This window comes from Oncorhynchus clarkii, chromosome 24, assembly GCF_045791955.1.
Source record: "Oncorhynchus clarkii lewisi isolate Uvic-CL-2024 chromosome 24, UVic_Ocla_1.0, whole genome shotgun sequence".
Classification (NCBI taxonomy): Eukaryota; Metazoa; Chordata; class Actinopteri; order Salmoniformes; family Salmonidae; genus Oncorhynchus; species Oncorhynchus clarkii.
In genome coordinates, this window is record NC_092170.1 from 46,640,889 (window position 1) to 46,668,752 (window position 27,864).

The following is a 27,864-nucleotide window of genomic DNA, read 5'->3' on the forward strand; positions in this document are numbered from 1 at the left end:
AAAGAAAAGCATAAAATTGGTCAGAATTTCAGTGTAGACAATGTTAATGTTGTAAATGACTATTGTAGCTGGAAATGGCAGATTTTTTTATGGAATATCTACATAGGCGTACAGAGGCCCATTATCAGCAACCATCACTCCTGTGTTCCAATGGCAGGTTGTGTTAGCTAATCCAAGTTTATCATTTTAAAGGACTATCTGATTATTAGAAAACCCTTTTTTGCAATTATGTTAGCATAGCTGAAAACTGTTGTCCTGATTAAAGAAGCAATAAAACTGGCCTTCTTTAGACTAGTTGAGTATCTGGAGCATCAGCATTTGTGGGTTAGATTACAGGCTCAAAATGGCCAGAAACAAAGACCTTTCTTCTGAAACTCTTCAGTCTATTCTTGTTCTCAGAAATGAAGGCTATTTCATGTGAGAAATTGGCAAGAAACTGAAGATCTTGTACAACGCTGTGTACTACTTCCTTCACAAAACAACGCAAACTGGCTCTAACCAGAATAGAAAGAGTGGGAGGTGCACAACTGAGCAAGAGGGCCAGTACATTAGTGTCTAGTTTGAGAACCAGACGTCTCACAAGTCCTCAACTGGCAGCTTCATGAAATAGTACCCGCAAAACACTAGTCGCAACGTAAACAGTGAAGAGGTGACTCCGGGATGCTGACCTTCTAGGCAGAGTTCTTCTGTCTAGCGTCTGTGTTCTTTTGCCCATCTTTTGCATATCTCAGATTGGCCAATAAAAAGAAAATATTTTTTATTGGCCAGTCTGAGATGCGGCTTTTTCTTTGCTCCTCTGCCTAGAAGGTCAGCATCCCGGAGTCACCTCTTTACTGTTGATGTTGAGACTGGTGTTTTGCGGGTCTAGCGAAATGCTTGTGTTTCTAGCTCCAACAGTACAGTAATATCTAACTAATTGTTTGTGTTCCTAGCTCCAACAGAGCAGTAATATCTAGCTAAATGCTTGTGTTCCTAGCTCCAACAGTGCAGTAATATCTAACTAAATGCTTGTGTTCCTAGCTCCAACAGCGCAGTAATATCTAACTAAATGCTTGTGTTCCTAGCTCCAACAGTGCAGTAATATCTTACTAAATGCTTGTGTTCCTAGCTCCAACAGTGCAATAATATCTAACTAAATGCTTGTGTTCCTAGCTCCAACAGTAATATCTAACTAAATGCTTGTGTTTATAGCTCCAACAGTAATACCTAACTAAATGCTTGTGTTTATAGCTCAAACAGTGCAGTAGTATCTAACTAAATGCTTGTGTTCCTAGCTCCAACAGTACAGTAGTATCTAACTAAATAACTGTGTTTCTAGCTCCAACAGTACAGTAGTATCTAAATAAATGATTGTGTTCCTAGCTCCAACAGTATAGTAATATCTAACTAAATGATTGTGTTCCTAGCTCCAACAGTATAGTAATATCTAACTAAATGATTGTGTTTCTAGCTCCAACAGTACAGTAGTATCTAAATAAATGATTGTGTTCCTAGCTCCAACAGTATAGTAATATCTAACTAAATGATTGTGTTCCTAGCTCCAACAGTATAGTAATATCTAACTAAATGATTGTGTTTCTAGCTCCAACAGTGCAGTAATATCTAACTAAATGCTTGTGTTCCTAGCTCCAACAGTGCAGTAATATCTAACTAAATGCTTGTGTTCCTAGCTCCAACAGTAATATCTAACTAAATGCTTGTGTTCCTAACTCCAACAGTAATATCTAACTAAATGATTGTGTTCCTAACTCCAACAGTGCAGTCATATCTAACTAAATGCTTTTGTTCCTAACTCCAACAGTAGTATCTAACTAAATGATTGTGTTCCTAGCTCCAACAGTACTATCTAACTAAATGATTGTGTTCCTAGCTCCAACAGTAATATCTAACTAAATGCTTGTGCTTCTAGCTCCAGCAGTGCAGTAGTATCTAACTAAATGCTTGTGTTTCTAGCTCCAACAGTGCAGTAATATCTAACTAAATGCTTGTGTTCCTAGCTCCAACAGTGCAGTAGTATCTAACTAAATGCTTGTGTTTATAGCTCAAACAGTGCAGTAGTATCTAACTAAATGCTTGTGTTTCTAGCTCCAACAGTGCAGTAGTATCTAACTAAATGCTTGTGTTCCTAGCTCCAACAGTGCAGTAGTATCTAACTAAATGCTTGTGTTCCTAGCTCCAACAGTATAGTAATATCTAACTAAATGATTGTGTTCCTAGCTCCAACAGTATAGTAATATCTAACTAAATGATTGTGTTTCTAGCTCCAACAGTACAGTAGTATCTAAATAAATGATTGTGTTCCTAGCTCCAACAGTATAGTAATATCTAACTAAATGATTGTGTTCCTAGCTCCAACAGTATAGTAATATCTAACTAAATGATTGTGTTTCTAGCTCCAACAGTGCAGTAATATCTAACTAAATGCTTGTGTTCCTAGCTCCAACAGTGCAATAATATCTAACTAAATGCTTGTGTTCCTAGCTCCAACAGTAATATCTAACTAAATGCTTGTGTTTATAGCTCCAACAGTAATACCTAACTAAATGCTTGTGTTTATAGCTCAAACAGTGCAGTAGTATCTAACTAAATGCTTGTGTTCCTAGCTCCAACAGTACAGTAGTATCTAACTAAATAACTGTGTTTCTAGCTCCAACAGTACAGTAGTATCTAAATAAATGATTGTGTTCCTAGCTCCAACAGTATAGTAATATCTAACTAAATGATTGTGTTCCTAGCTCCAACAGTATAGTAATATCTAACTAAATGATTGTGTTTCTAGCTCCAACAGTACAGTAGTATCTAAATAAATGATTGTGTTCCTAGCTCCAACAGTATAGTAATATCTAACTAAATGATTGTGTTCCTAGCTCCAACAGTATAGTAATATCTAACTAAATGATTGTGTTTCTAGCTCCAACAGTGCAGTAATATCTAACTAAATGCTTGTGTTCCTAGCTCCAACAGTGCAGTAATATCTAACTAAATGCTTGTGTTCCTAGCTCCAACAGTAATATCTAACTAAATGCTTGTGTTCCTAACTCCAACAGTAATATCTAACTAAATGATTGTGTTCCTAACTCCAACAGTGCAGTCATATCTAACTAAATGCTTTTGTTCCTAACTCCAACAGTAGTATCTAACTAAATGATTGTGTTCCTAGCTCCAACAGTACTATCTAACTAAATGATTGTGTTCCTAGCTCCAACAGTAATATCTAACTAAATGCTTGTGCTTCTAGCTCCAGCAGTGCAGTAGTATCTAACTAAATGCTTGTGTTTCTAGCTCCAACAGTGCAGTAATATCTAACTAAATGCTTGTGTTCCTAGCTCCAACAGTGCAGTAGTATCTAACTAAATGCTTGTGTTTATAGCTCAAACAGTGCAGTAGTATCTAACTAAATGCTTGTGTTTCTAGCTCCAACAGTGCAGTAGTATCTAACTAAATGCTTGTGTTCCTAGCTCCAACAGTGCAGTAGTATCTAACTAAATGCTTGTGTTCCTAGCTCCAACAGTATAGTAATATCTAACTAAATGATTGTGTTCCTAGCTCCAACAGTATAGTAATATCTAACTAAATGATTGTGTTTCTAGCTCCAACAGTACAGTAGTATCTAAATAAATGATTGTGTTCCTAGCTCCAACAGTATAGTAATATCTAACTAAATGATTGTGTTCCTAGCTCCAACAGTATAGTAATATCTAACTAAATGATTGTGTTTCTAGCTCCAACAGTGCAGTAATATCTAACTAAATGCTTGTGTTCCTAGCTCCAACAGTGCAATAATATCTAACTAAATGCTTGTGTTCCTAGCTCCAACAGTAATATCTAACTAAATGCTTGTGTTTATAGCTCCAACAGTAATACCTAACTAAATGCTTGTGTTTATAGCTCAAACAGTGCAGTAGTATCTAACTAAATGCTTGTGTTCCTAGCTCCAACAGTACAGTAGTATCTAACTAAATAACTGTGTTTCTAGCTCCAACAGTACAGTAGTATCTAAATAAATGATTGTGTTCCTAGCTCCAACAGTATAGTAATATCTAACTAAATGATTGTGTTCCTAGCTCCAACAGTATAGTAATATCTAACTAAATGATTGTGTTTCTAGCTCCAACAGTACAGTAGTATCTAAATAAATGATTGTGTTCCTAGCTCCAACAGTATAGTAATATCTAACTAAATGATTGTGTTCCTAGCTCCAACAGTATAGTAATATCTAACTAAATGATTGTGTTTCTAGCTCCAACAGTGCAGTAATATCTAACTAAATGCTTGTGTTCCTAGCTCCAACAGTGCAGTAATATCTAACTAAATGCTTGTGTTCCTAGCTCCAACAGTAATATCTAACTAAATGCTTGTGTTCCTAACTCCAACAGTAATATCTAACTAAATGATTGTGTTCCTAACTCCAACAGTGCAGTCATATCTAACTAAATGCTTTTGTTCCTAACTCCAACAGTAGTATCTAACTAAATGATTGTGTTCCTAGCTCCAACAGTACTATCTAACTAAATGATTGTGTTCCTAGCTCCAACAGTAATATCTAACTAAATGCTTGTGCTTCTAGCTCCAGCAGTGCAGTAGTATCTAACTAAATGCTTGTGTTTCTAGCTCCAACAGTGCAGTAATATCTAACTAAATGCTTGTGTTCCTAGCTCCAACAGTGCAGTAGTATCTAACTAAATGCTTGTGTTTATAGCTCAAACAGTGCAGTAGTATCTAACTAAATGCTTGTGTTTCTAGCTCCAACAGTGCAGTAGTATCTAACTAAATGCTTGTGTTCCTAGCTCCAACAGTGCAGTAGTATCTAACTAAATGCTTGTGTTCCTAGCTCCAACAGTATAGTAATATCTAACTAAATGATTGTGTTCCTAGCTCCAACAGTATAGTAATATCTAACTAAATGATTGTGTTTCTAGCTCCAACAGTACAGTAGTATCTAAATAAATGATTGTGTTCCTAGCTCCAACAGTATAGTAATATCTAACTAAATGATTGTGTTCCTAGCTCCAACAGTATAGTAATATCTAACTAAATGATTGTGTTTCTAGCTCCAACAGTGCAGTAATATCTAACTAAATGCTTGTGTTCCTAGCTCCAACAGTGCAGTAATATCTAACTAAATGCTTGTGTTCCTAGCTCCAACAGTAATATCTAACTAAATGCTTGTGTTCCTAACTCCAACAGTAATATCTAACTAAATGATTGTGTTCCTAACTCCAACAGTGCAGTCATATCTAACTAAATGCTTTTGTTCCTAACTCCAACAGTAGTATCTAACTAAATGATTGTGTTCCTAGCTCCAACAGTACTATCTAACTAAATGATTGTGTTCCTAGCTCCAACAGTAATATCTAACTAAATGCTTGTGCTTCTAGCTCCAGCAGTGCAGTAGTATCTAACTAAATGCTTGTGTTTCTAGCTCCAACAGTGCAGTAATATCTAACTAAATGCTTGTGTTCCTAGCTCCAACAGTGCAGTAGTATCTAACTAAATGCTTGTGTTTATAGCTCAAACAGTGCAGTAGTATCTAACTAAATGCTTGTGTTTCTAGCTCCAACAGTGCAGTAGTATCTAACTAAATGCTTGTGTTCCTAGCTCCAACAGTGCAGTAGTATCTAACTAAATGCTTGTGTTCCTAGCTCCAACAGTGCAGTAATATCTAACTAAATGCTTGTGTTCCTAGCTCCAACAGTACAGTAGTATCTAACTAAATGCTTGTGTTCCTAGCTCCAACAGTAATATCTAACTAAATGCTTGTGTTCCTAACTCCAACAGAAATATCTAACTAAATGCTTGTGTTTCTAGCTCCAACAGTAATATCTAACTAAATGCTTGTGTTCCTAGCTCCAACAGTAATATCTAACTAAATGCTTGTGTTCCTAGCTCCAACAGTGCAGTAGTATCTAACTAAATGCTTGTGTTTCTAGCTCCAACAGTGCAGTAATATCTAACTAAATGCTTGTGTTTCTAGCTCCAACAGTGCAGTAATATCTAACTAAATGCTTGTGTTTCTAGCTCCAACAGTAATATCTAACTAAATGCTTGTGTTTCTAGCTCCAACAGTAATATCTAACTAAATGCTTGTGTTTCTAGCTCCAACAGTAATATCTAACTAAATGCTTGTGTTTCTAGCTCCAACAGTAATATCTAACTAAATGCTTGTGTTTCTAGCTCCAACAGTGCAGTAATATCTAACTAAATGCTTGTGTTTCTAGCTCCAACAGTGCAGTAATATCTAACAATTCACAACAATACACACAAATCTAAAGTAAAATAATGGAGTTAAGAAATGTAAATATTAGGACGAGCAATGTTGGAGTGGCATTGACTAAATACAGTTGAACAGAAGACAGTATATACATATGAGATGAGCAAAGCACCATATAAACTTTATTAAAGTGACCAGTGATTCCATGTCTATGTATATGGGGCAGCAGCCTCTAAGGTGCAGGGTTGAGAGTGACTAGTGTTCCATTATTAAAGTGACCAGTGATTCCATGTCTATAGGGCAGCAGCCTCTAAGGTGCAGGGTTGAGAGTGGCTAGTGTTCCATTATTAAAGTGACCAGTGATTCCATGTCTATGTATATGGGGCAGCAGCCTCTAAGGTGCAGGGTTGAGAGTGACTAGTGTTCCATTATTAAAGTGACCAGTGATTCCATGTCTATGTATATGGGGCAGCAGCCTCTAAGGTGCAGGGTTGAGAGTGACTAGTGTTCCATTATTAAAGTGACCAGTGATTCCATGTCTATGTATATGGGGCAGCAGCCTCTAAGGTGCAGGGTTGAGAGTGACCAGTGTTCCATTATTAAAGTGACCAGTGATTCCATGTCTATGTATATGGGGCAGCAGCCTCTAAGGTGCAGGGTTGAGAGTGACTAGTGTTCCATTATTAAAGTGACCAGTGATTCCATGTCTATGTATATGGGGCAGCAGCCTCTAACGTGCAGGGTTGAGAGTGGCTAGTGTTCCATTATTAAAGTGACCAGTGATTCCATGTCTATGTATATGGGGCAGCAGTCTCTAAGGTGCAGGGTTGAGAGTGGCTAGTGTTCCATTATTAAAGTGACCAGTGATTCCATGTCTATGTATATGGGGCAGCAGCCTCTAACGTGCAGGGTTGAGAGTGACCAGTGTTCCATTATTAAAATGACCAGTGATTCCATGTCTATGTATATGGGGCAGCAGCCTCTAACGTGCAGGGTTGAGAGTGACCAGTGTTCCATTATTAAAGTGACCAGTGATTCCATGTCTATGTATATGGGGCAGCAGCCTCTAAGGTGCAGGGTTGAGAGTGACCAGTGTTCCATTATTAAAGTGACCAGTGATTCCATGTCTATGTATATGGGGCAGCAGCCTCTAAGGTGCAGGGTTGAGAGTGACCAGTGTTCCATTATTAAAGTGACCAGTGATTCCATGTCTATGTATATGGGGCAGCAGCCTCTAACGTGCAGGGTTGAGAGTGACTAGTGTTCCATTATTAAAGTGACCAGTGATTCCATGTCTATGTATATGGGGCAGCAGCCTCTAAGGTGCAGGGTTGAGAGTGACCAGTGTTCCATTATTAAAGTGACCAGTGATTCCATGTCTATGTATATGGGGCAGCAGCCTCTAAGGTGCAGGGTTGAGAGTGACTAGTGTTCCATTATTAAAGTGACCAGTGATTCCATGTCTATGTATATGGAGCAGCAGCCTCTAACGTGCAGGGTTGAGAGTGGCTAGTGTTCCATTATTAAAGTGACCAGTGATTACATGTCTATGTATATGGGGCAGCAGCCTCTAAGGTGCAGGGTTGAGAGTGGCTAGTGTTCCATTATTAAAGTGACCAGTGATTCCATGTCTATGTATATGGGGCAGCAGCCTCTAACGTGCAGGGTTGAGAGTGGCTAGTGTTCCATTATTAAAGTGACCAGTGATTCCATGTCTATGTATATGGGGCAGCAGCCTCTAAGGTGCAGGGTTGAGAGTGGCTAGTGTTCCATTATTAAAGTGACCAGTGATTCCATGTCTATGTATATGGGGCAGCAGCCTCTAAGGTGCAGGGTTGAGAGTGGCTAGTGTTCCATTATTAAAGTGACCAGTGATTCCATGTCTATGTATATGGGGCAGCAGCCTCTAAGGTGCAGGGTTGAGAGTGGCTAGTGTTCCATTATTAAAGTGACCAGTGATTCCATGTCTATGTATATGGGGCAGCAGCCTCTAAGGTGCAGGGTTGAGAGTGACCAGTGTTCCATTATTAAAGTGACCAGTGATTCCATGTCTATAGGGCAGCAGCCTCTAAGGTGCAGGGTTGAGAGTGACCAGTGTTCCATTATTAAAGTGACCAGTGATTCCATGTCTATAGGGCAGCAGCCTCTAAGGTGCAGGGTTGAGAGTGACTAGTGTTCCATTATTAAAGTGACCAGTGATTCCATGTCTATGTATATGGGGCAGCAGCCTCTAAGGTGCAGGGTTGAGAGTGACCAGTGTTCCATTATTAAAGTGACCAGTGATTCCATGTCTATGTATATGGGGCAGCAGCCTCTAAGGTGCAGGGTTGAGAGTGACCAGTGTTCCATTATTAAAGTGACCAGTGATTCCATGTCTATGTATATGGGGCAGCAGCCTCTAAGGTGCAGGGTTGAGAGTGGCTAGTGTTCCATTATTAAAGTGACCAGTGATTCCATGTCTATGTATATGGGGCAGCAGCCTCTAAGGTGCAGGGTTGAGAGTGACTAGTGTTCCATTATTAAAGTGACCAGTGATTCCATGTCTATGTATATGGGGCAGCAGCCTCTAACGTGCAGGGTTGAGAGTGGCTAGTGTTCCATTATTAAAGTGACCAGTGATTCCATGTCTATGTATATGGGGCAGCAGCCTCTAAGGTGCAGGGTTGAGTAACCGGGTGGAGGCCGGCTAGTGATGGCTATTTAACAGTCTGATGGACTTGAGATAGAAGCTGTTTTTCAGTCTCTCGGTCCCAGCTTTGATGCACCTGTACTGACCTCGCCTTCTGGATGATAGCAGGGTGAACAGGCAGTGGCTCGGGTGGTTGTTGTCCTTGATGATCTTTTTGGCCTTCCTGTGATATCAGGTGCTATAGGTGTCCTGCAGGGCAGGCAATGTGCCCCCAGTGATGCGTTGGGCAGACCACACCACCCTCTGGAGAGCCCTGTGGTTGTGGGCAGTGCAGTTGCCGCACCAGGCGGTGATACAACCAGAAAGGATGCAGCCTACATAGTGTGTTATTAAAGTGTTGTTTTTAAACTTACTTGAGGAAGTATCTCTGTCCAGAGGGGGTCTGAGCCACCTCCCAACCTGGGGGCAGGGGCATGTCATCTGGGATCTCATAGGACGACTGTCGGAGGTTTGATGGAGGCGTGCCCGCTGGGACCATGCCCAACAGGGGTGACACTGCCCCTAGCTGTAGAGAGGCCGGAGATGAGTGGGCACGCACATGGTGGGGGGCGAGGGCACCAGCCGTAACTGCATCTGTGCTAGCCTGGGTGGAGGTAGGAAGGAGAGGAGATGAGGGGGGATGAGGAGGGGGGAGAGGAGGGGAAGAGTGGAGAGAGGAGGGGGAGAGAGGAGAGGAAGAGAGGACAGGAGGGGGAGAGAGGAGAATACAGTTTACCAAGCTACCAGTTCCTTCACACTGGAAGAAGTTACTATAAATATACTTTAATATTGTCTTGTTACACACAGTGTGTAATGGAAATGTGTTTATTGCATATCCCAACTCCCCCTGAGACATCCACAGGGAGTGGGGTCACGGCCACGGTCACCATATCCCAACTCCCCCTGAGACATCCACAGAGAGTGGGGTCACGGCCAGGGTCACCATATCCCAACTCCCCCTGAGACATCCACAGGGAGTGGGGTCACAGCCACGGTCACCATATCCCAACTCCCCCTGAGACATCCACAGGGAGTGGGGTCACAGTCAGGGTCACCATATCCCAACTCCCCCTGAGACACCCACAGGGAGTGGGGTCACGGCCACGGTCACCATATCCCAACTCCCCCTGAGACATCCACAGGGAGTGGGGTCACGGCCACGGTCACCATATCCCAACTCCCCCTGAGATATCCACAGGGAGTGGGGTCACGGCCACGGTCACCATATCCCAACTCCCCCTGAGATATCCACAGGGAGTGGGGTCACGGCCACGATCACCATATCCCAACTCCCCCTGAGACATCCACAGGGAGTGGGGTCACGGCCACGGTCACCATATCCCAACTCCCCCTGAGACATCCACAGGGAGTGGGGTCACGGCCACGGTCACCATATCCCAACTCCCCCTGAGACATCCACAGGGAGTGGGGTCACGGCCACGGTCACCATATCCCAACTCCCCCTGAGATATCCACAGGGAGTGGGGTCACGGCCACGATCACCATATCCCAACTCCCCCTGAGACATCCACAGGGAGTGGGGTCACGGCCACGGTCACCGTTGTACAGTGCCCCTGGAGCAATTAGGGTTAAGTGCCTTGCTCACGGGCACATGGACAGATGTTTCACCTTGTCAGCTCAGGTATTCGAACCAGCAGCCTTTTGGTTACTGGCCCAATACTCTAACCTCACGGCCACCTGCCGCCCCTAAAGCCAATAACAAAAATACAGTTTACTGAACTATAGTTACTTTGAAAAAGTAGTCCACTACATCCAAACTACTTTGTGAAAAATTATCATATATAAATCTAACATGTCACAGACAAAAAATTAGAAGAAGAGATAACTTTTGGGGTTATATTTTAACAGAATGTATAATGTAGTCTATTAAAAACAACAAGAATGTTTCAAGTGAGAATTAGGCAGGTCTGATGACAAAAAATAAAGGAAATGACTACCTACTTCATCCATATTTTATTATTTTTTTGGAGAAGAAAAAGTGGTTTGTAGTTCCAGTAGTTAGCTCTACCACTCCATGGCAAAAAAAAGGCTATTAACTAGTGAACTACCTCCAAGCTACAGCGAAATGTAGTTACATTTATAGTTAAACTACATGTAGGTCACTACTCACTTCAAAGTCATTGTTTTAATGAATTATAGCCAAGTTTTCTAAATAGAAAATAGTTTAATAAAGAAGCAGTTGTTCCATGCAATAAGAGTAAACATGTTAGGTCATGAGCTTGAATAAACATGAATAACAAGTAGGAGACGTTTGATGGTGCTACTCATAAAGGAATAGGAGGAGAGGGGTGCTGCCGCATGCTGCTACAGCGAATCAGGGAAAACAACTGTGGAGTCCCGACAGCCATTCCCCGACAAGTCTGCAAGTCAAACCCTGAATGCACACCGTCAAACTGCAAATGCACACTGTTAGCTCAACTCTTTTACCAAAGATCAGAAACTAAAAAGAAGAAATTGTCAATAGGATTGAGTGATTCAAAAACCAGCATATGATTTTGTAACCGCTACATTGTTTCACAAACCGCGCTGGCAGCATCCACTTCTACACAAACGTATCTGTTGCTATCGATGTAAATATAAGCCTACAGTCCATTTTTTGATCACAGACATTTTGTTCAAATTTACAAACATCAAAAGTTACACCTTTAATCAATCTTAAAATGAATAATGTATATTTTATAGTGGTACTGTATATTAATAAGCTTATTTAGGCAACACAAAAAAATACAGATTTTTTATAAAATAACCCATATCACTTTTGCAACTACAACTTGCAACCAGAACTTGTGTACTAACTTCAAATATCTAATTTTAAAAGTATAACACTGTAATCCATGCACACAGCACGCACTACTATAGTAATAACACTTTAAACGTTAATCAACAACTCCCTCAAAGGTTACCGTGCTCAGTTGTTGATTGGTCTGTATTTAGGAAATAGAAGATAACTTCTCAATCAGTTGAATTAGTTAAAGACATGCTCCTGAACTTTGGCGACTATTAAATATGTTTTAAACCTCCCGCTTTTGTCTGGAGTTGTAGGACACTCCCGAGTAGTAACATGTGTGCGTAAGTGTAAAACGACACAAAAGGTTTTCCTCTACTAGTCAGTAAAGTTTCGGGGGCCTAGTAGGTGGGTTGTGTGTGTGAGGGTGGTCTCTAATGTCTTACTTGTCTGGAGTGGGACTTTGGCTCAGGCGGTTTGAAGAAGGAATCGGGTAGCTTTCTCATCCTCATGGGGACGGAGGCAGGGACGATTGTGTTTTTCGGGTTCATAACAGCGTTGAAAAGGGCCTCCAGATCAGTCTCCGAGTCTCCCCGGACATGGACTATCTGGTGACCGGCTGGAGGGTTGTGCTGGCTGGGATCCATGGTTATTCCAAAAACAATACAAAACGTATTTGCTCGAGAAAAAAATGTATATAAAAGATTCAAAGAGCCAAAATCAATGCAACGTTTTCTTCAGAACGAAACTTGAAACCTCAAATCATCCAACTTCCAAAAGTAAATTATTCCAAAAGTAAATTCGATGAGGTTGTTAATTTATTGTGAATGTATTTTCTCCCAACAATATGGCTACGGGCTAACTATTGTAATCTCCGAAAAGTGTACTCTTCTTTCTGCTGTTTCGGAAAGACACACTAGCTAATGTAACAACGTGCATATCTACCCAACTGTATCTGTAACTTTTCCAAAAAGAAACACAAAGAGAACAGCTAAAAACTTATCTTGAGCGAAACTCAAATAACTGCACAGATTAACTTTCGAGAGTTGACCGATTTTGCCATGAAACAGGAGTGACAGCGCGCATTGTAAATCATTGCCTTCTCACTGTTGTAAAGTTGAAGCTGACTTGGTTCTACACTCCAGGCAGGACATCCGACTCTGACTCATGTGATCTGAACCTCGGAATGGGCAGGGCTTGGGATCATTCACTGGGACAGAGAGCCTTTACAGAGACCACATCCCTCTTCTCTAGTGGGGAGAACTTTCTCTACAGCAACGTTTCATCAACTATTCTTACGACTGTGATTTAGATTTGAGACTAATCTGGAGTGTTTTTGTGTCGGGAAACTTGTTCTGTTTTATTGCTATAGCAATTGAAATGCCATTGTATTGTCATGCCTTAGTAAATGATTAATAAACTATAGTCATGTCTTGGGAAATGATGAATAAACTATAGTTATGCCTTAATAAATTATTAATAAACTATAGTTATGCCTTAATAAATGATTAATAAACTATAGTTATGCCTTAATAAATGAATAAATGATGAATAAACTATAGTTATTCCTTAATAAATGATGAATCAACTATTTAAGCCTTCATACATTATGAATACTCTATAGTCATGCCTTAGTAAATAATATCAATTTAATGGCTTTATTGGCATGGAAAACATTTGTCAACATTGCCAAAGCAAGTGAAGTAGATCACAAACAAAAGTGAAGTAAACAAAAACAATTATAGTAAATATTACACTGACAGAAGTTCCAAAATAATAAAGACATTTCAACTGTCATATTATATATATGTACAGTGTTGTAACGATGAACAAATGGTTAAAGTACAAAACGGAAAATAAATAAACACGAATTTGAGTTGTATTTACTATGGTGTTTGTTCTTCACTGGTTGACCTTTTCTTTTGGCAACAGGTCACAAATCTTGCTGCTGTGATGGCACACTGTGGTCTGTGGTATTTCACCCAGTAGATATGGGAGTGTGTCAAAATCAGGTTTGTTTTTTAATTCTTTGTGGATCTGTGTAATCTGAGGGAAATATGTGTCTCTAATATGGTCATACATTTGGCAGGAGGTTAGGAAGTACAGCTCAGTTTCCACCTCATTTTGTGGGCAGTGTGCACACAGCCTGTCTTCTTGTCTGCCTACGGCGGCCTTTCTCAATAGCAAGGCTATGCTCACTGAGTCTGTACATAGTCAAAGCTTTCCTTAAGTTTGGGTCAGTCACAGTGGTCAGGTATTCTGCCACTGTGTACTCTCTGTTTATGGCCAAATAGCATTCTAGTTTGCTCTGTTGATATGTTAATTCTTTCCAATGTGTCAAGTAATTATCTTTTAGTTTTTCTCATGATTTGTTTGGATCTAATTGTGTTGCTGTCCTGGGGCTCTGTTGGGTCTGTTTGTGAACAGAGCCCCAGGACCAGCTTGCTTAGGGGACTCTTCTCCATGTTCATCTCTCTGTAGGTGATGGCTTTGTTATGGAAGGTTTGGGAATCACTTCAATTTAGGTGGTTGTAGAATTTAACGGCTCTTTTCTGTATTTCAATAATTATCGGGTATCGGCCTAATTCTACTCTGCATGCATTATTTCGTGTTCTACGTTATAACAGAGGATATTTTTGCAAAAATCTGCATACAGTCTCAATTTGGTGTTTGTCCCATTTTGTGAATTCTTGGTTGATGAGCGGACCCCAGACCTCACAACCATGAATGGCAATGGGTTCTATAACTGATTCAAGTATTTTTAGCCAGATCCTAATTGGTAAGTTGAATTTTGTGTTCCTTTTGATGGCATAGAAGGCTCTTCTTGCCTTGTCTCTCAGATCGTTCACAGCTTTGTGGAAGTGACCTGTGGTGCTGATGTTTAGGCCGAGATATGTATAGTTTTCTGTGCAACGTATAGTTTTCTCAGGCAACGGTGTCTAGATGTCATGGTGTCATGGTCCTGGGAACTGGACATTTTTTTGGAAGACCATTATTTTTTGTCTTACTGAGATTTACTGTCAGGGCCCAGGTCTGACAGAATCTGTGCAGAAGATCTAGGTGCTGCTATAGGCCCTCCTTGGTTGGGGACAGAGGTACCAGATCTTCAGAAAACAGTAGACATTTGACTTCAGATTCTAGTAGGCCGGGTGCTGCAGACTGTTCTAGTGCCCTCGCCAATTCGTTGATATATATGTTGAAGAGGCTGGAGTTGAAGCTTTATCCCATCTCACTGCACAGCCCTGTGGAAAGAAATGTGTGTTTTTTGCCAATTTGAACCGCACACTTGTTGTTTGTGTACATGGATTGTATAATGTTGTATGTTTTTCCCCCAACACCACTTACCATCAATTTGTATAGGACCATGCCTCAGGACTACCTGGCATGATGACTCCTTGCTGTCCCCAGTCCACTTGGCCGTGCTGCTGCTCTAGTTTCAACTGTTCTGCCTGCGGCTAGGGAACCCTGACCTGTTCACCGGATGTGCTACCTGTCCCAGACCTGCTGTTTTCAACTCTTTAGAGATAGCAGGAGCGGTAGAGATACTCTGAATGATCGGCTATGAAAAGCCAACTGACATTTACTCCTGAGGTGCTGACTTGCTGCACCCTCGACAACTACTGTGATTATTATTATTTGACCATGCTGGTCAAGAGGACTGGCCACCCCTCATAGCCTGGTTCCTCTCTAGGTTTCTTCCTAGGTTTTGGCCTTTCTAGGGAGTTTTTCCTAGCCACCGTGCTTCTACACCTGCATTGCTTGCTGTTTGGGATTTTAGGCTGGGTTTCTGTACAGCACTTTGAGATATCAGCTGATGTAAGAAGGGCTATATAAATACATTTGATTTGATCCGGCATTCATGCCAAATTGAGTCGAAAGCTTATTTGAAATCAACAAACATGAGAAGACTTTGCCTTTGTTTTGGTTTGTTTGTTTGTCAATTAGGATGTGCAGGGTGAATATGTGGTCTGTCTTACGGTAATTTGGAAAAATCTAATTTTACATTTGCTCAGTACATTGTTGTCGCTGAGGAATTGTACGAGTCTGCTTTTAATTATAATACAGAGGATTTCCCCAAGGTTGCTGTTAACGCATATCCCACGGTAGTTATTGGGTCAAATCTGTCTCCACTTTTGTGGATTGGGGTGATCAGTCCTTGGTTCCAAATATTGGGGAAGATGCCAGAACTGAGGATGATGTTAAAGAGTTTAAGGATAGCCAATTGGAATTTGTGGTCTGTATATTTTATAATTTAATTTAGGATACCATCAACCCCTCAGGCCTTTTAAGGTTAGGGTTAGGGTTAGTGGTGGTCACTCAGCCTGTACTTGGATCTGTCTCTGCTTCATATAGAGATAATGTTACGTTCTGAACTTAGTTCCTTTGTTTTGTCTTTGTTTTCGTATGGTCAGGGCGTGAGTTGGGGTGGGCAGTCTATGTTCCTCTTTCTATAATTTTGGAATTCTGTGTTTGGCCTGGTTCTCAATCAGAGGCACCTGTCAATCGTTGTCCCTGATTGAGAACCATACTTAGGTAGCCTGGTTTCACTTTTGATTGGTGGGTGATTATTTTTGCGTTTCAGTGTTTGCACCATTCGGGACAGTTTCGGTTTTCATTTTGATTCTCTTGTTCTTTTGTATTTTGTATTCATTTTTCCATTAAATTACATTATGGATACATACCACGCTGCATTTTGGTCCTCCTTCCTACTCCTCCTCCTCAGAGGAGGAAGAAGACAACCGTTACAGATAATCAGCCAATTCATATTCCCTGTTTAGGGCCAGATAGCAATTTATTCGGCTTTGCGATTTTGTTTCGTTTTTCCAATTTTATAAATATGAGTCATTTGATTGGTTCATGATTTTGTTTATTTTAATTATTTTTTTTCCGAAGCAGTGCTGGTGTCAGTTTGGTTGGTTAGGTCCAACACCAGCTGACTGAGAGGGCTTGTTTCTGGGCTCCGCTCTTGGGTTTAAAGTGCATTAAATTATAATGATTTTTTCTATATTTTCATCTTTGGGGACCTTTAACAGAATGTGACTGAATGTGACTGGCAGAACGGGTGTTGTATGTGGAGGATGAGGGCTGTAGTAGGTATCTGATGACCAGTTTACTGAGGTGTATAGAGTGCAGTGATGCTTCCTATAAGGAGCATTGGTGGCAAATCTGATGGCCGAATGGTAAAGAACATCCAGCCGCTCGAGAGCAACCTTACCTGCCGGTATATAAATTATGTCTCCGTAATCTATCATGGGTAGGATGGTCATCTGAATCAGGGTTAGTTTGGCAGCTGGGGTGGAAGAGGAGCAATAATACCAATGGCAACAAAATTAAGAATAGTTGTCAACAAATCAATAAGAAGGGAATAAGGTTGAACTAAAAATACGTACGTATGTACGTGTGTGTTTAGTGTGTGTTTCGTGTGTGTGTGTTTATGAATTAAAGGGTCTGTCTAGCCCAGTAGTCTGCATATTAGATGCAGTTGCTGGTGCACCTGTCCAATCATTGATAGTTATAGGTGTCCTTTGCCAAAGGTTGCTGTGTTGTTATGTGTTAATAACATTTAGACTGCGTTACCCAGCAGGCTATGCGGGCTAGGCGGATGGTTGAAGAATGCCTTGCATGGCTAAACATGGAGTTTTCTAGCTGAAGTATATGTTCATTAAAAGTAGTTAAACCTACGCCCCGGTTTGTCATTATATAAGGAACAAACATAACAGTTACATCTGCATATGTAGGCTGATGATCTGAATGATACATGGTGTAGACTGCATCGTGAGAAGGTGTACTTCTCTGAAGGACAGTGTTCTGCCTGACCCTAGACCAGTGGTCAGTGCTGTGCTGTGATGAGCTGTGTTTCTTTCTTTCTCTCTCTCTCTCTCTCTGCTCTCTCTCTCTCTCTTTCTTCTCTCTCTCTCTCTCTCTCTCTCTCTTTCTTTCTTTCTTTCTTCTCTCTCTTGTTTTCTCTCTCTCTCTCTCGCTCTCTCTCACTCTCCCTTTCTCCCTCTCTCTCTCTCTCTCCCTCTCTCTCACTCTAAAATTAGATTGCACTGTTGCAAATGTAGGCTATGCTATTTTTAAACATTGCGTAGCTTATTCCCTCTCTCTCCCTCTCTCGCCCTCTCTCTTTCTCTAGTGCTGATAGAAAAAGTAATCCCATGCAGTTCCCATAATTGTTATGCAAATGAGCATCCCCGCTCCCTTAAGAAATAATTTTGTCAAGACCCAGTCTCTGGACATAGAGCCTCTGGACCCAGTCTCTGGACATAGAGCCTCTGGACCCAGTCTCTGGACCCAGCCTCTGGACCCTGTCTCTGGACATAGAGCCTCTGGACCCAGCCTCTCTACCCAGACTCTGGACCCAGCCTCTGGACCCAGCCTCTGGACCCAGTCTCTGGACCCAGTCTATGGACATAGAGCCTCTGGACCCAGTCTATGGACATAGAGCCTCTGGACCCAGTCTCTGGACCCAGTCTCTGGACATAGAGTCTCTGGACCCACCCTCTGGACCCTGTCTCTGGACATAGAGCCTCTGGGCCCAGCCTCTCTACCCAGCCTCTGGACCCAGCCTCTGGACCCAGCCTCTGGACCCAGTCTATGGACATAGAGCCTCTGGACCCAGTCTATGGACATAGAGCCTCTGGACCCAGTCTATGGACATAGAGCCTCTGGACCCAGTCTCTGGACCCAGTCTCTGGACATAGAGCCTCTGGACCCAGTCTCTGGACATAGAGCCTCTGGACCCAGACTCTGGACCCAGTCTCTGGACATAGAGTCTCTGGACCCGGTCTCTGGACCTTGTCTCTGGACCCAGTCTCTGGACCCAGTCTCTGGACCCAGTATCTGGACATAGAGCCTCTGACCCAGCCTCTGGACATAGTCTCTGGACCCAGTCTCTGGACCAAGTCTCTGGACCCAGCCTCTGGACCCAGCCTCTGGACATAAAGTCTCTGGCCCTTTCTCTGGACCCAGTCTCTGGACCCAGCCTCTGGACCCAGTCTCTGGACATAGAGCCTCTGGACCCAGTCTCTGGACATAGAGCCTCTGGACCCAGTCTCTGGACATAGAGCCCCTGGACCCAGTCTCTGGAGATAGAGTATCTGGACCCTGTCTCTGGCCCCAGTCTCTAGACATAGAGCCTCTGGACCCAGTCTCTGGACATAGAGCCTCTGGACCAAGCCTCTGGACCCAGTCTCTGGACATAGAGCCCCTGGACCCAGTCTCTGGACCCAGTCTCTGGACATAGAGCCTCTGGACCCAGTCTCTGGACATAGAGCCTCTGGACCCAGTCTCTGGACATAGAGCCTCTCGACCCAGACTCTGGACCCAGCCTCTGGACATGGAGTCTCTGGACCCAGTCTCTGGACCCAGCCTCTGGACCCAGTCTCTGGACCCAGTCTCTGGACCCAGCCTCTGGACCCAGCCTCTGGACCCAGCCTCTGGACATAGAGCCTCTGGACATAGAGCCTCTGGACCCAGTCTCTCGACATAGCGCCTCTGGACGCAGTCTCTAGACATAGAGCCTCTGGACCCAGCCTCTGGATCCAGCCTCTGGACCCAGTCTCTGGACATAGAGCCTCTGGACATAGAGCCTCTGGACCCAGTCTCTTGACATAGAGCCTCTGGACCCAGGCTCTGGACATAGAGCCTCTGGACCCAGCCTCTGGACATAGAGCCTCTGGACCCAGCCTCTGGACATAGAGCCTCTGGACCCAGCCTCTGGACCCAGTCTCTGGACCCAGTCTCTGGACATAGAGCCTCTGGACCCAGTCTCTGGACATAGAGTCTCTGGACATAGAGTCTCTGGACCCAGCCTCTGGACATAGAGCCTCTGGACATAGAGCCTCTGGACCCAGCCTCTGGACATAGAGGCTCTGGACATAGAGCCTCTGGACCCAGTCTCTGGACCCAGTCTCTGGACATAGAGCCTCTGGACCCAGTCTCTGGACCCAGCCTCTGGACATAGAGCCTCTGGACCCAGTCTCTGGATATAGAGCCTCTGGACCCTGTCTCTGAACCCAGCCTCTGGACCCAGTCTCTGGACCCAGTCTCTGGACACAGAGCCTCTGGACCCAGTCTCTGGACCCAGCCTCTGGACCCAGCCTCTGGACCCAGCATCTGGACATAGAGCCTCTGGACATAGAGCCTCTGGACCCAGCCTCTGGACCCAGCCTCTGGACCCAGTCTCTGGACATAGAGCCTCTGGACATAGAGCCTCTGGACATAGAGCCTCTGGACCCAGTCTCTGGACCCAGTCTCTGGACCCAGCCTCTGGACCCAGCCTCTGGACCCAGCCTCTGGACCCAGTCTCTGGACATAGAGTCTCTGGACCCAGCCTCTGGACCCAGTCTCTGGACATAGAGTCTCTGGACCCATTCTCTGGACATAGAGTCTCTGGACCCATTCTCTGAACATAGAGTCTCTGGACCCAGTCTCTGGACATAGAGTCTCTGGACCCAGTCTCTGGACATAGAGTCTCTGGACCCAGTCTCTGGACATAGAGTCTCTGGACCCAGTCTCTGGACATAGAGTCTCTGGACCCAGCCGCTGGACCCAGTCTCAAGACCCAGTCTCTGGACATAGAGTCTCTGGACCCAGCCTCAGGACCCAGCCTCTGGACCCAGTCTCTGGACCCAGTCTATGGACCAAGTCTCTGGACCCAGCCTCTGGACCCAGCCTCTGGACATAAAGTCTCTGGCCCTTTCTCTGGACCCAGTCTCTGGACATAGAGCCTCTGGACCCAGTGTCTGGACATAGAGCCCCTGGACCCAGTCTCTGGAGATAGAGTATCTGGACCCTGTCTCTGGCCCCAGTCTCTAGACATAGAGCCTCTGGACCCAGTCTCTGGACATAGAGCCTCTGGACCAAGCCTCTGGACCCAGTCTCTGGACATAGAGCCCCTGGACCCAGTCTCTGGACCCAGTCTCTGGACATAGAGCCTCTGGACCCAGTCTCTGGACATAGAGCCTCTGGACCCAGTCTCTGGACATAGAGCCTCTCGACCCAGACTCTGGACCCAGCCTCTGGACATGGAGTCTCTGGACCCAGTCTCTGGACCCAGTCTCTGGACCCAGCCTCTGGACCCAGTCTCTGGACCCAGTCTCTGGACCCAGCCTCTGGACCCAGTCTCTGGACCCAGCCTCTGGACCCAGTCTCTGGACCCAGTCTCTGGACCCAGTCTCTGGACATAGAGCCTCTGGACCCAGTCTCTGGACATAGAGTCTCTGGACATAGAGTCTCTGGACCCAGCCTCTGGACATAGAGCCTCTGGACATAGAGCCTCTGGACCCAGCCTCTGGACATAGAGGCTCTGGACATAGAGCCTCTGGACCCAGTCTCTGGACATAGAGCCTCTGGACCCAGTCTCTGGACCCAGCCTCTGGACATAGAGCCTCTGGACCCAGTCTCTGGATATAGAGCCTCTGGACCCTGTCTCTGAACCCAGCCTCTGGACCCTGTCTCTGGACCCAGTCTCTGGACACAGAGCCTCTGGACCCAGTCTCTGGACCCAGCCTCTGGACCCAGCCTCTGGACCCAGCATCTGGACATAGAGCCTCTGGACATAGAGCCTCTGGACCCAGCCTCTGGACCCAGCCTCTGGACCCAGTCTCTGGACATAGAGCCTCTGGACATAGAGCCTCTGGACATAGAGCCTCTGGACCCAGTCTCTGGACCCAGTCTCTGGACCCAGCCTCTGGACCCAGCCTCTGTACCCAGCCTCTGGACCCAGTCTCTGGACATAGAGTCTCTGGACCCAGCCTCTGGACCCAGTCTCTGGACATAGAGTCTCTGGACCCATTCTCTGGACATAGAGTCTCTGGACCCATTCTCTGGACATAGAGTCTCTGGACCCAGTCTCTGGACATAGAGTCTCTGGACCCAGTCTCTGAACATAGAGTCTCTGGACCCAGCCGCTGGACCCAGTCTCAAGACCCAGCCTCTGGACATAGAGCCTCTGGACCCAGTCTCTGGACCCAGCCTCTGGACATAGAGCCTCTGTTTCGGTCCTTTTCCCATACATCCAGCTGAATGAATGATTTTGAAGATGTATTATTGTTTTGCAGGCACTGACAGAATACATTTGTTTACCAGGTATAATGAAAACTTGTAACATTTTCAAAAACACCTTAATAAAGTGTTTGCACCACATATTAGGAAGTAATGACTTTGTTGAGTATAGGAAACATATTTTGTTCTTGACCCTTCATATATAGACTGCCATGACTCTTCACATATAGACTGCCATGACTCTTCATACTGTATGCACACTGTTGATGACTCTTTAAATATATAGTCTGCAATGACCCTTCATATACAGACTGTTGTGACTCTTCATATATAGACTGCCATGACTCTTCATACTGTATGCACACTGTTGATGACTCTTTATATATAGAATGCCATGACTCTTCATATACAGACTGTTGTGACTCTTCATATATAGACTGCCATGACTCTTCATACTGTATGCACACTGTTGATGACTCTTTATATATAGACTGCCATGACCCTTCATATACAGACTGTTGTGACTCTTCATATATAGACTGCCATGACTCTTCATACTGTATGCACACTGTTGATGACTCTTTATATATAGAATGCCATGACTCTTCATATACAGACTGTTGATGTCGCTTCATATATAGACTTCCCCTTACGCTTCATATACAGACTGTTAAGACTCTTCATATACAGACTGCTGATGACTCTACATATATAGACTGTTGATGACTCTTCATATATTCATATACAGACTGTTGATGACTCTTCATATACAGACTGTTGATAACTCTTCATATAAAGAATGTTGATGACTCTTCATATACAGATTGTTGGTGACCCTACATATATAGACTGTTGATAACTCTTCATATATAGACTGTTGATAACTCTTCATATAAAGACTGTTGATAAATCTTCATATAAAGACTGTTGATGACTCTTCATATAAAGACTGTTGATGACTCTTCATATACAAATAAAATCAAATCAAATGTATTTATATAGCCCTTCGTACATCAGCTGATATCTCAAAGTGCTGTACAGAAACCCAGCCTAAAACCCCAAACAGCAAGCAATGCAGGTGTAGAAGCACGGACTGTTGATGACTCTTCATATATAGACTGTTGATGACTCTTCATATATAGACTGTTGATGACTCTTCATATACAGACTGTTGATGACTCTTCATATATAGACTGTTGATGACTCTTCATATATAGACTGTTGATGACGCTTCATATACAGACTGCTGATGACTCTACATATATAGACTGTTGATGACTCTTCATATACAGACTGTTGATGACCCTTCATATACAGACTGTTGATGACTCTTCATATATAGACTGTTGATGACTCTTCATATATAGACTGTTGATGACTTTTCTTATACAGACTGTTGATGACTCTTCATATACAGACTGTTGATGACTCTACATATACAGACTGTTGATGACTCTTCATATACAGACTGTTGATGACTCTTCATATATAGACTGTTGATGACGCTTCATATACAGACTGCTGATGACTCTATATATGTAGACTGTTGATGACTCTTCATATATAGACTGTTGGTGACTCTTCATATATTGACTGTTGATGACTCTTCATATATAGACTGTTGATGACCCTTCATATATAGACTGTTGATGACTCTACATATACAGACTGTTGATGACTCTTCATATATTCATATACAGACTGTTGATGACTCTTCATATACAGACTGTTGATGACTCTTCATATACAGACTGTTGATGACTCTTCATATACAGACTGTTGATGACTCTTCATATACAGACTGTTGATGACTCTTCATATACAGACTGTTGATGACTCTTCATATACAGACTGTTGATGACTCTACATATACAGACTGTTGATGACTCTTCATATATAGACTGTTGATGACTCTTCATATATAGACTGTTGATGACTCTTCATATATTGACTGTTGATGACTCTTCATATACAGACTGTTGATGACTCTTCATATACAGACTGTTGATGACTCTTCATATACAGACTGTTGATGACTCTTCATATACAGACTGTTGATGACTCTACATATACAGACTGTTGATGACTCTTCATATATAGACTGTTGATGACTCTTCATATACAGACTGTTGATGACTCTTCATATACAGACTGTTGATGACTCTTCATATACAGACTGTTGATGACTCTACATATACAGACTGTTGATGACTCTTCATATATAGACTGTTGATGACTCTTCATATATAGACTGTTGATGACTCTTCATATATTGACTGTTGATGACTCTTCATATACAGACTGTTGATGACCCTCCATATACAGACTGTTGATGACTCTTCATATATAGACTGTTGATGACTCTTCATATATAGACTGTTGATGACCCTTCATATACAGACTGTTGATGACTCTACATATACAGACTGTTGATGACTCTTCATATATTTATATACAGACTGTTGATGACTCTTCATATACAGACTGCTGATCTGATACTGTTACGGTGTTAAGACAGCTAATCTGATACTGTTACGGTGTTAAGACAGCTGATCTGATGCTGTTACGGTGTTAAGACAGCTGATCTGACTGTTACAGTGTTAAGACAGCTGATCTGACGCTGTTACGGTGTTAAGACAGCTGATCTGATGCTGTTAAGACAGCAGATCTTATGCTGTTACGGTGTTAAGACAGCTGATCTGACACTGTTACGGTGTTAAGAGAGCTGATCTTATGCTGTTACGGTGTTAAGACAGCTGATCTGATGCTGTTACGGTGTTAAGACAGCTGATTTGATGCTGTTACGGTGTTAAGACAGCTGATCTGATGCTGTTACGGTGTTAAGAGAGCCGATCTTATGCTGTTACGGTGTTAAGACAGCCGATCTGACACTGTTACGGTGTTAAGACAGCTGATCTGACACTGTTACGGTGTTAAGACAGCTGATCTGACACTGTTGTGGTGTTAAGACAGCTGATCTGACACTGTTACGGTGTTAAGACAGCTTATCTGACACTGTTACGGTGTTAAGACAGCTGATCTGATGCTGTTACGGTGTTAAGACAGCTGATCTGATGCTGTTACGGTGTTAAGACAGCTGATCTACAGGGAGGAGGTGAGGGCCAACAAAATAGGAACAACAAAATAGAAAATGGAAGAAAGAAATAATATGGCATACTACAACTGAAATCTATTTTTTTTACTGGAAATGTAGCCTACTGTATGTCAATAATGATTATTTAGTTAACAGGTTTATTTGCAGACAACTACAATCAAGGCTACTTATGAGAAATTTAAAAGGTATTGATAATTTAATCACCCCGACATCTGTTAGGGAGCAGAACTTACCATCATATTACTTTTTAAAAACTATTTTCTACATTGTAGAATAATAGTGAAGACATCAAAACTATGAAATAACACACATGGAATAATTTAGCAACCAAAAAAGTGTTGAACAAATCAAAATATATTTTATATTTGACATTCTTCAAAGTAGCCAGCCTTTGCCTTGACGACAGTTTTGCACACACTTGGCATTCTTTCAACAAGCTTCATGAGGTAGTAACTTGGAATGCGTTTCAATTAACAGGTGTGCCTTGTTACAAGTGAATTGTTGTATTTTCTTTCCTTCTTAATGCGTTTGAGCCAATCAGTTGTGATGTGACAAGCTAGGGGTGGTATACAGAAGATAGCCCTATTTGGTAAAAGACCAAGTCCATATTAAAAGAAGAACGGCTCAAATAAACAAAAGAAAAACGACAGTTCGTCATTACTTGAAGACAGGAAGGTCAGTCAATGCGGAACGTTTCAAGAACCCTGAAAGTTTCTTCAAGTGCAGTCGCAAAAACCACCAAGCACTATGATGAAACTGGCTCTCATAAGCACCGCCACACGAAAGGAAGACCCAGAGATACCTCTGCTGCAGAGGATACGTTCATTAGAGTTACCTGGCTCTCATAAGCACCGCCACAGGAAAGGAAGACCCAGAGTTACCCATGCTGCAGAGGATACGTTCATTAGAGTTAACTGGCTCTCATAAGCACCGCCACAGGAAAGGAAGACCCAGAGTTACCCATGCTGCAGAGAATAAGTTCATTAGAGTTAACTGTCTCTCATAAGCACCGCCACGGGAAAGGAAGACCCAGAGTTACCCATGCTGCAGAGAATAAGTTCATTAGAGTTAACTGGCTCTCATAAGCACCGCCACAGGAAAGGAAGACCCAGAGTTACCCATGCTGCAGAGGATACGTTCATTAGAGTTAACTGGCTCTCATAAGCACCGCCACAGGAAAGGAAGACCCAGAGTTACCCATGCTGCAGAGGATACGTTCATTAGAGTTAATTGGCTCTCATAAGCACCGCCACAGGAAAGGAAGACCCAGAGTTACCCATGCTGCAGAGAATACGTTCATTAGAGTTAACTGTCTCTCATAAGCACCGCCACAGGAAAGGAAGACCCAGAGTTATCTCTGCTGCAGAGGATACGTTCATTAGAGTTAACTGGCTCTCATATGCACCGCCACAGGAAAGGAAGCCCCAGAGTTACCTCTGCTGCAGAGAATAAGTTCATTAGAGTTAACTGTCTCTCATAAGCACCGCCACAGGAAAGGAAGACCCAGAGTTACCCATGCTGCAGAGGATACGTTCATTAGAGTTAACTGGCTCTCATATGCACCGCCACAGGAAAGGAAGCCCCAGAGTTACCTCTGCTGCAGAGAATAAGTTCATTAGAGTTAACTGTCTCTCATAAGCACCGCCACAGGAAAGGAAGCCCCAGAGTTACCTCTGCTGCAGAGAATAAGTTAATTAGAGTTAACTGTCTCTCATAAGCACCGCCACAGGAAAGGAAGACCCAGAGTTACCCATGCTGCAGAGGATACGTTCATTAGAGTTAACTGGCTCTCATATGCACCGCCACAGGAAAGGAAGCCCCAGAGTTACCTCTGCTGCAGAGAATAAGTTCATTAGAGTTAACTGTCTCTCATAAGCACCGCCACAGAAAAGGAAGCCCCAGAGTTACCTCTGCTGCAGAGAATAAGTTCATTAGAGTTAACTGTCTCTCATAAGCACCGCCACAGGAAAGGAAGCCCCAGAGTTACCCATGCTGCAGAGGATACGTTCATTAGTGTTACCTGTCTCTCATAAGCACCGCCACAGGAAAGGAAGACCCAGAGATACCTCTGCTGCAGAGAATAAGTTAATTAGTGTTACCGGTCTCTCATAAGCACCGCCGCAGGAAAGGAAGACCCAGAGATACCCATGCTGCAGAGGATACGTTCATTAGAGTTAACTGGCTCTCATAAGCACCGCCACAGGAAAGGAAGCCCCAGAGTTACCTCTGCTGCAGAGAATAAGTTCATTAGAGTTAACTGGCTCTCATAAGCACCGCCACAGGAAAGGAAGACCCAGAGTTACCCATGCTGCAGAGGATACGTTTGCCAATTTACTAGAGAACTAGTTTGGATTTAAGTATAACTTTTGTATGACTGATGCCTTTAGTGAGAGGTCTAATTTTATCTGGCTTGTTGTTCCATATACAATTGAATATTTTATGTTCATATAATTTAAAAAGCAGGTCACTAGGTGTAGGCAAAACCATAAGCAAATAGGTAAACTGTGATATGACTAAGGAGTTAATCAGGGTGATTTTTCCACAAATAGACAGGTTTTTTTTCTATAAAAATGTATTGGAGCGAGATCATTTCTTTCTTTTGGGATTTGTATACCGAGTATGTCCACATCTCCATCAGTGTAACGGTCGTCGTATGAAGGAGAAGAAGAGGACCAATGCGCAGCGTGGTAAGTGTCCATATTTAATAGAACAAACTGAACACCACAAAATACAATAATAAGAAAGTGAAATAACAAACCGAAACAGTTCCGTGTGGAACACAGAGACACAGGAAACAATCACCCACAACTCAAAAGTGAAACCAGGCTACCTAAGTATGGTTCTCAATCGGGGACAACGATATACAGCTGCATCTGATTGAGAACCATACCAGGCCAAACACCGAAATCCCAAATCATAGAAAAAGGAACATAGAAAACCCACCCAACTCACGTCCTGACCACAGCTCAGGACAGACGGGAGACTCTGGCAGCGCTGGGCAGGAGGAAGACTCTGGCAGCACTGAACAGGTGGGAGCACCTGACTTCCGGCGCCGACAGAGTTGGCCGCCTCGCTTCGCGTTCCTAGGAAACTATGCAGTTTTTTGTTTTTTTACG

The 27,864-nt window shown here is 43.1% G+C and overlaps 1 protein-coding gene across 1 annotated transcript in view; it reads right to left on the reverse strand.

The window, feature by feature from the left end:
* Positions 1-12,801, reverse strand: part of LOC139382945 (transcriptional coactivator YAP1-like) — a 94,294-nt gene extending 81,493 nt beyond the window's left edge. The window contains exons 1-2 of the mRNA XM_071127219.1: positions 12,072-12,801; positions 9,254-9,483 (exon numbers count right to left, since the gene is read on the reverse strand). Of these exons, the coding sequence (XP_070983320.1) occupies positions 9,254-9,483; positions 12,072-12,272 (431 nt within the window). The 5' untranslated portion in view covers positions 12,273-12,801. The remainder of the gene's footprint in view (positions 1-9,253; positions 9,484-12,071) is intronic.
* Positions 12,802-27,864: the final 15,063 nt, after the last annotated feature.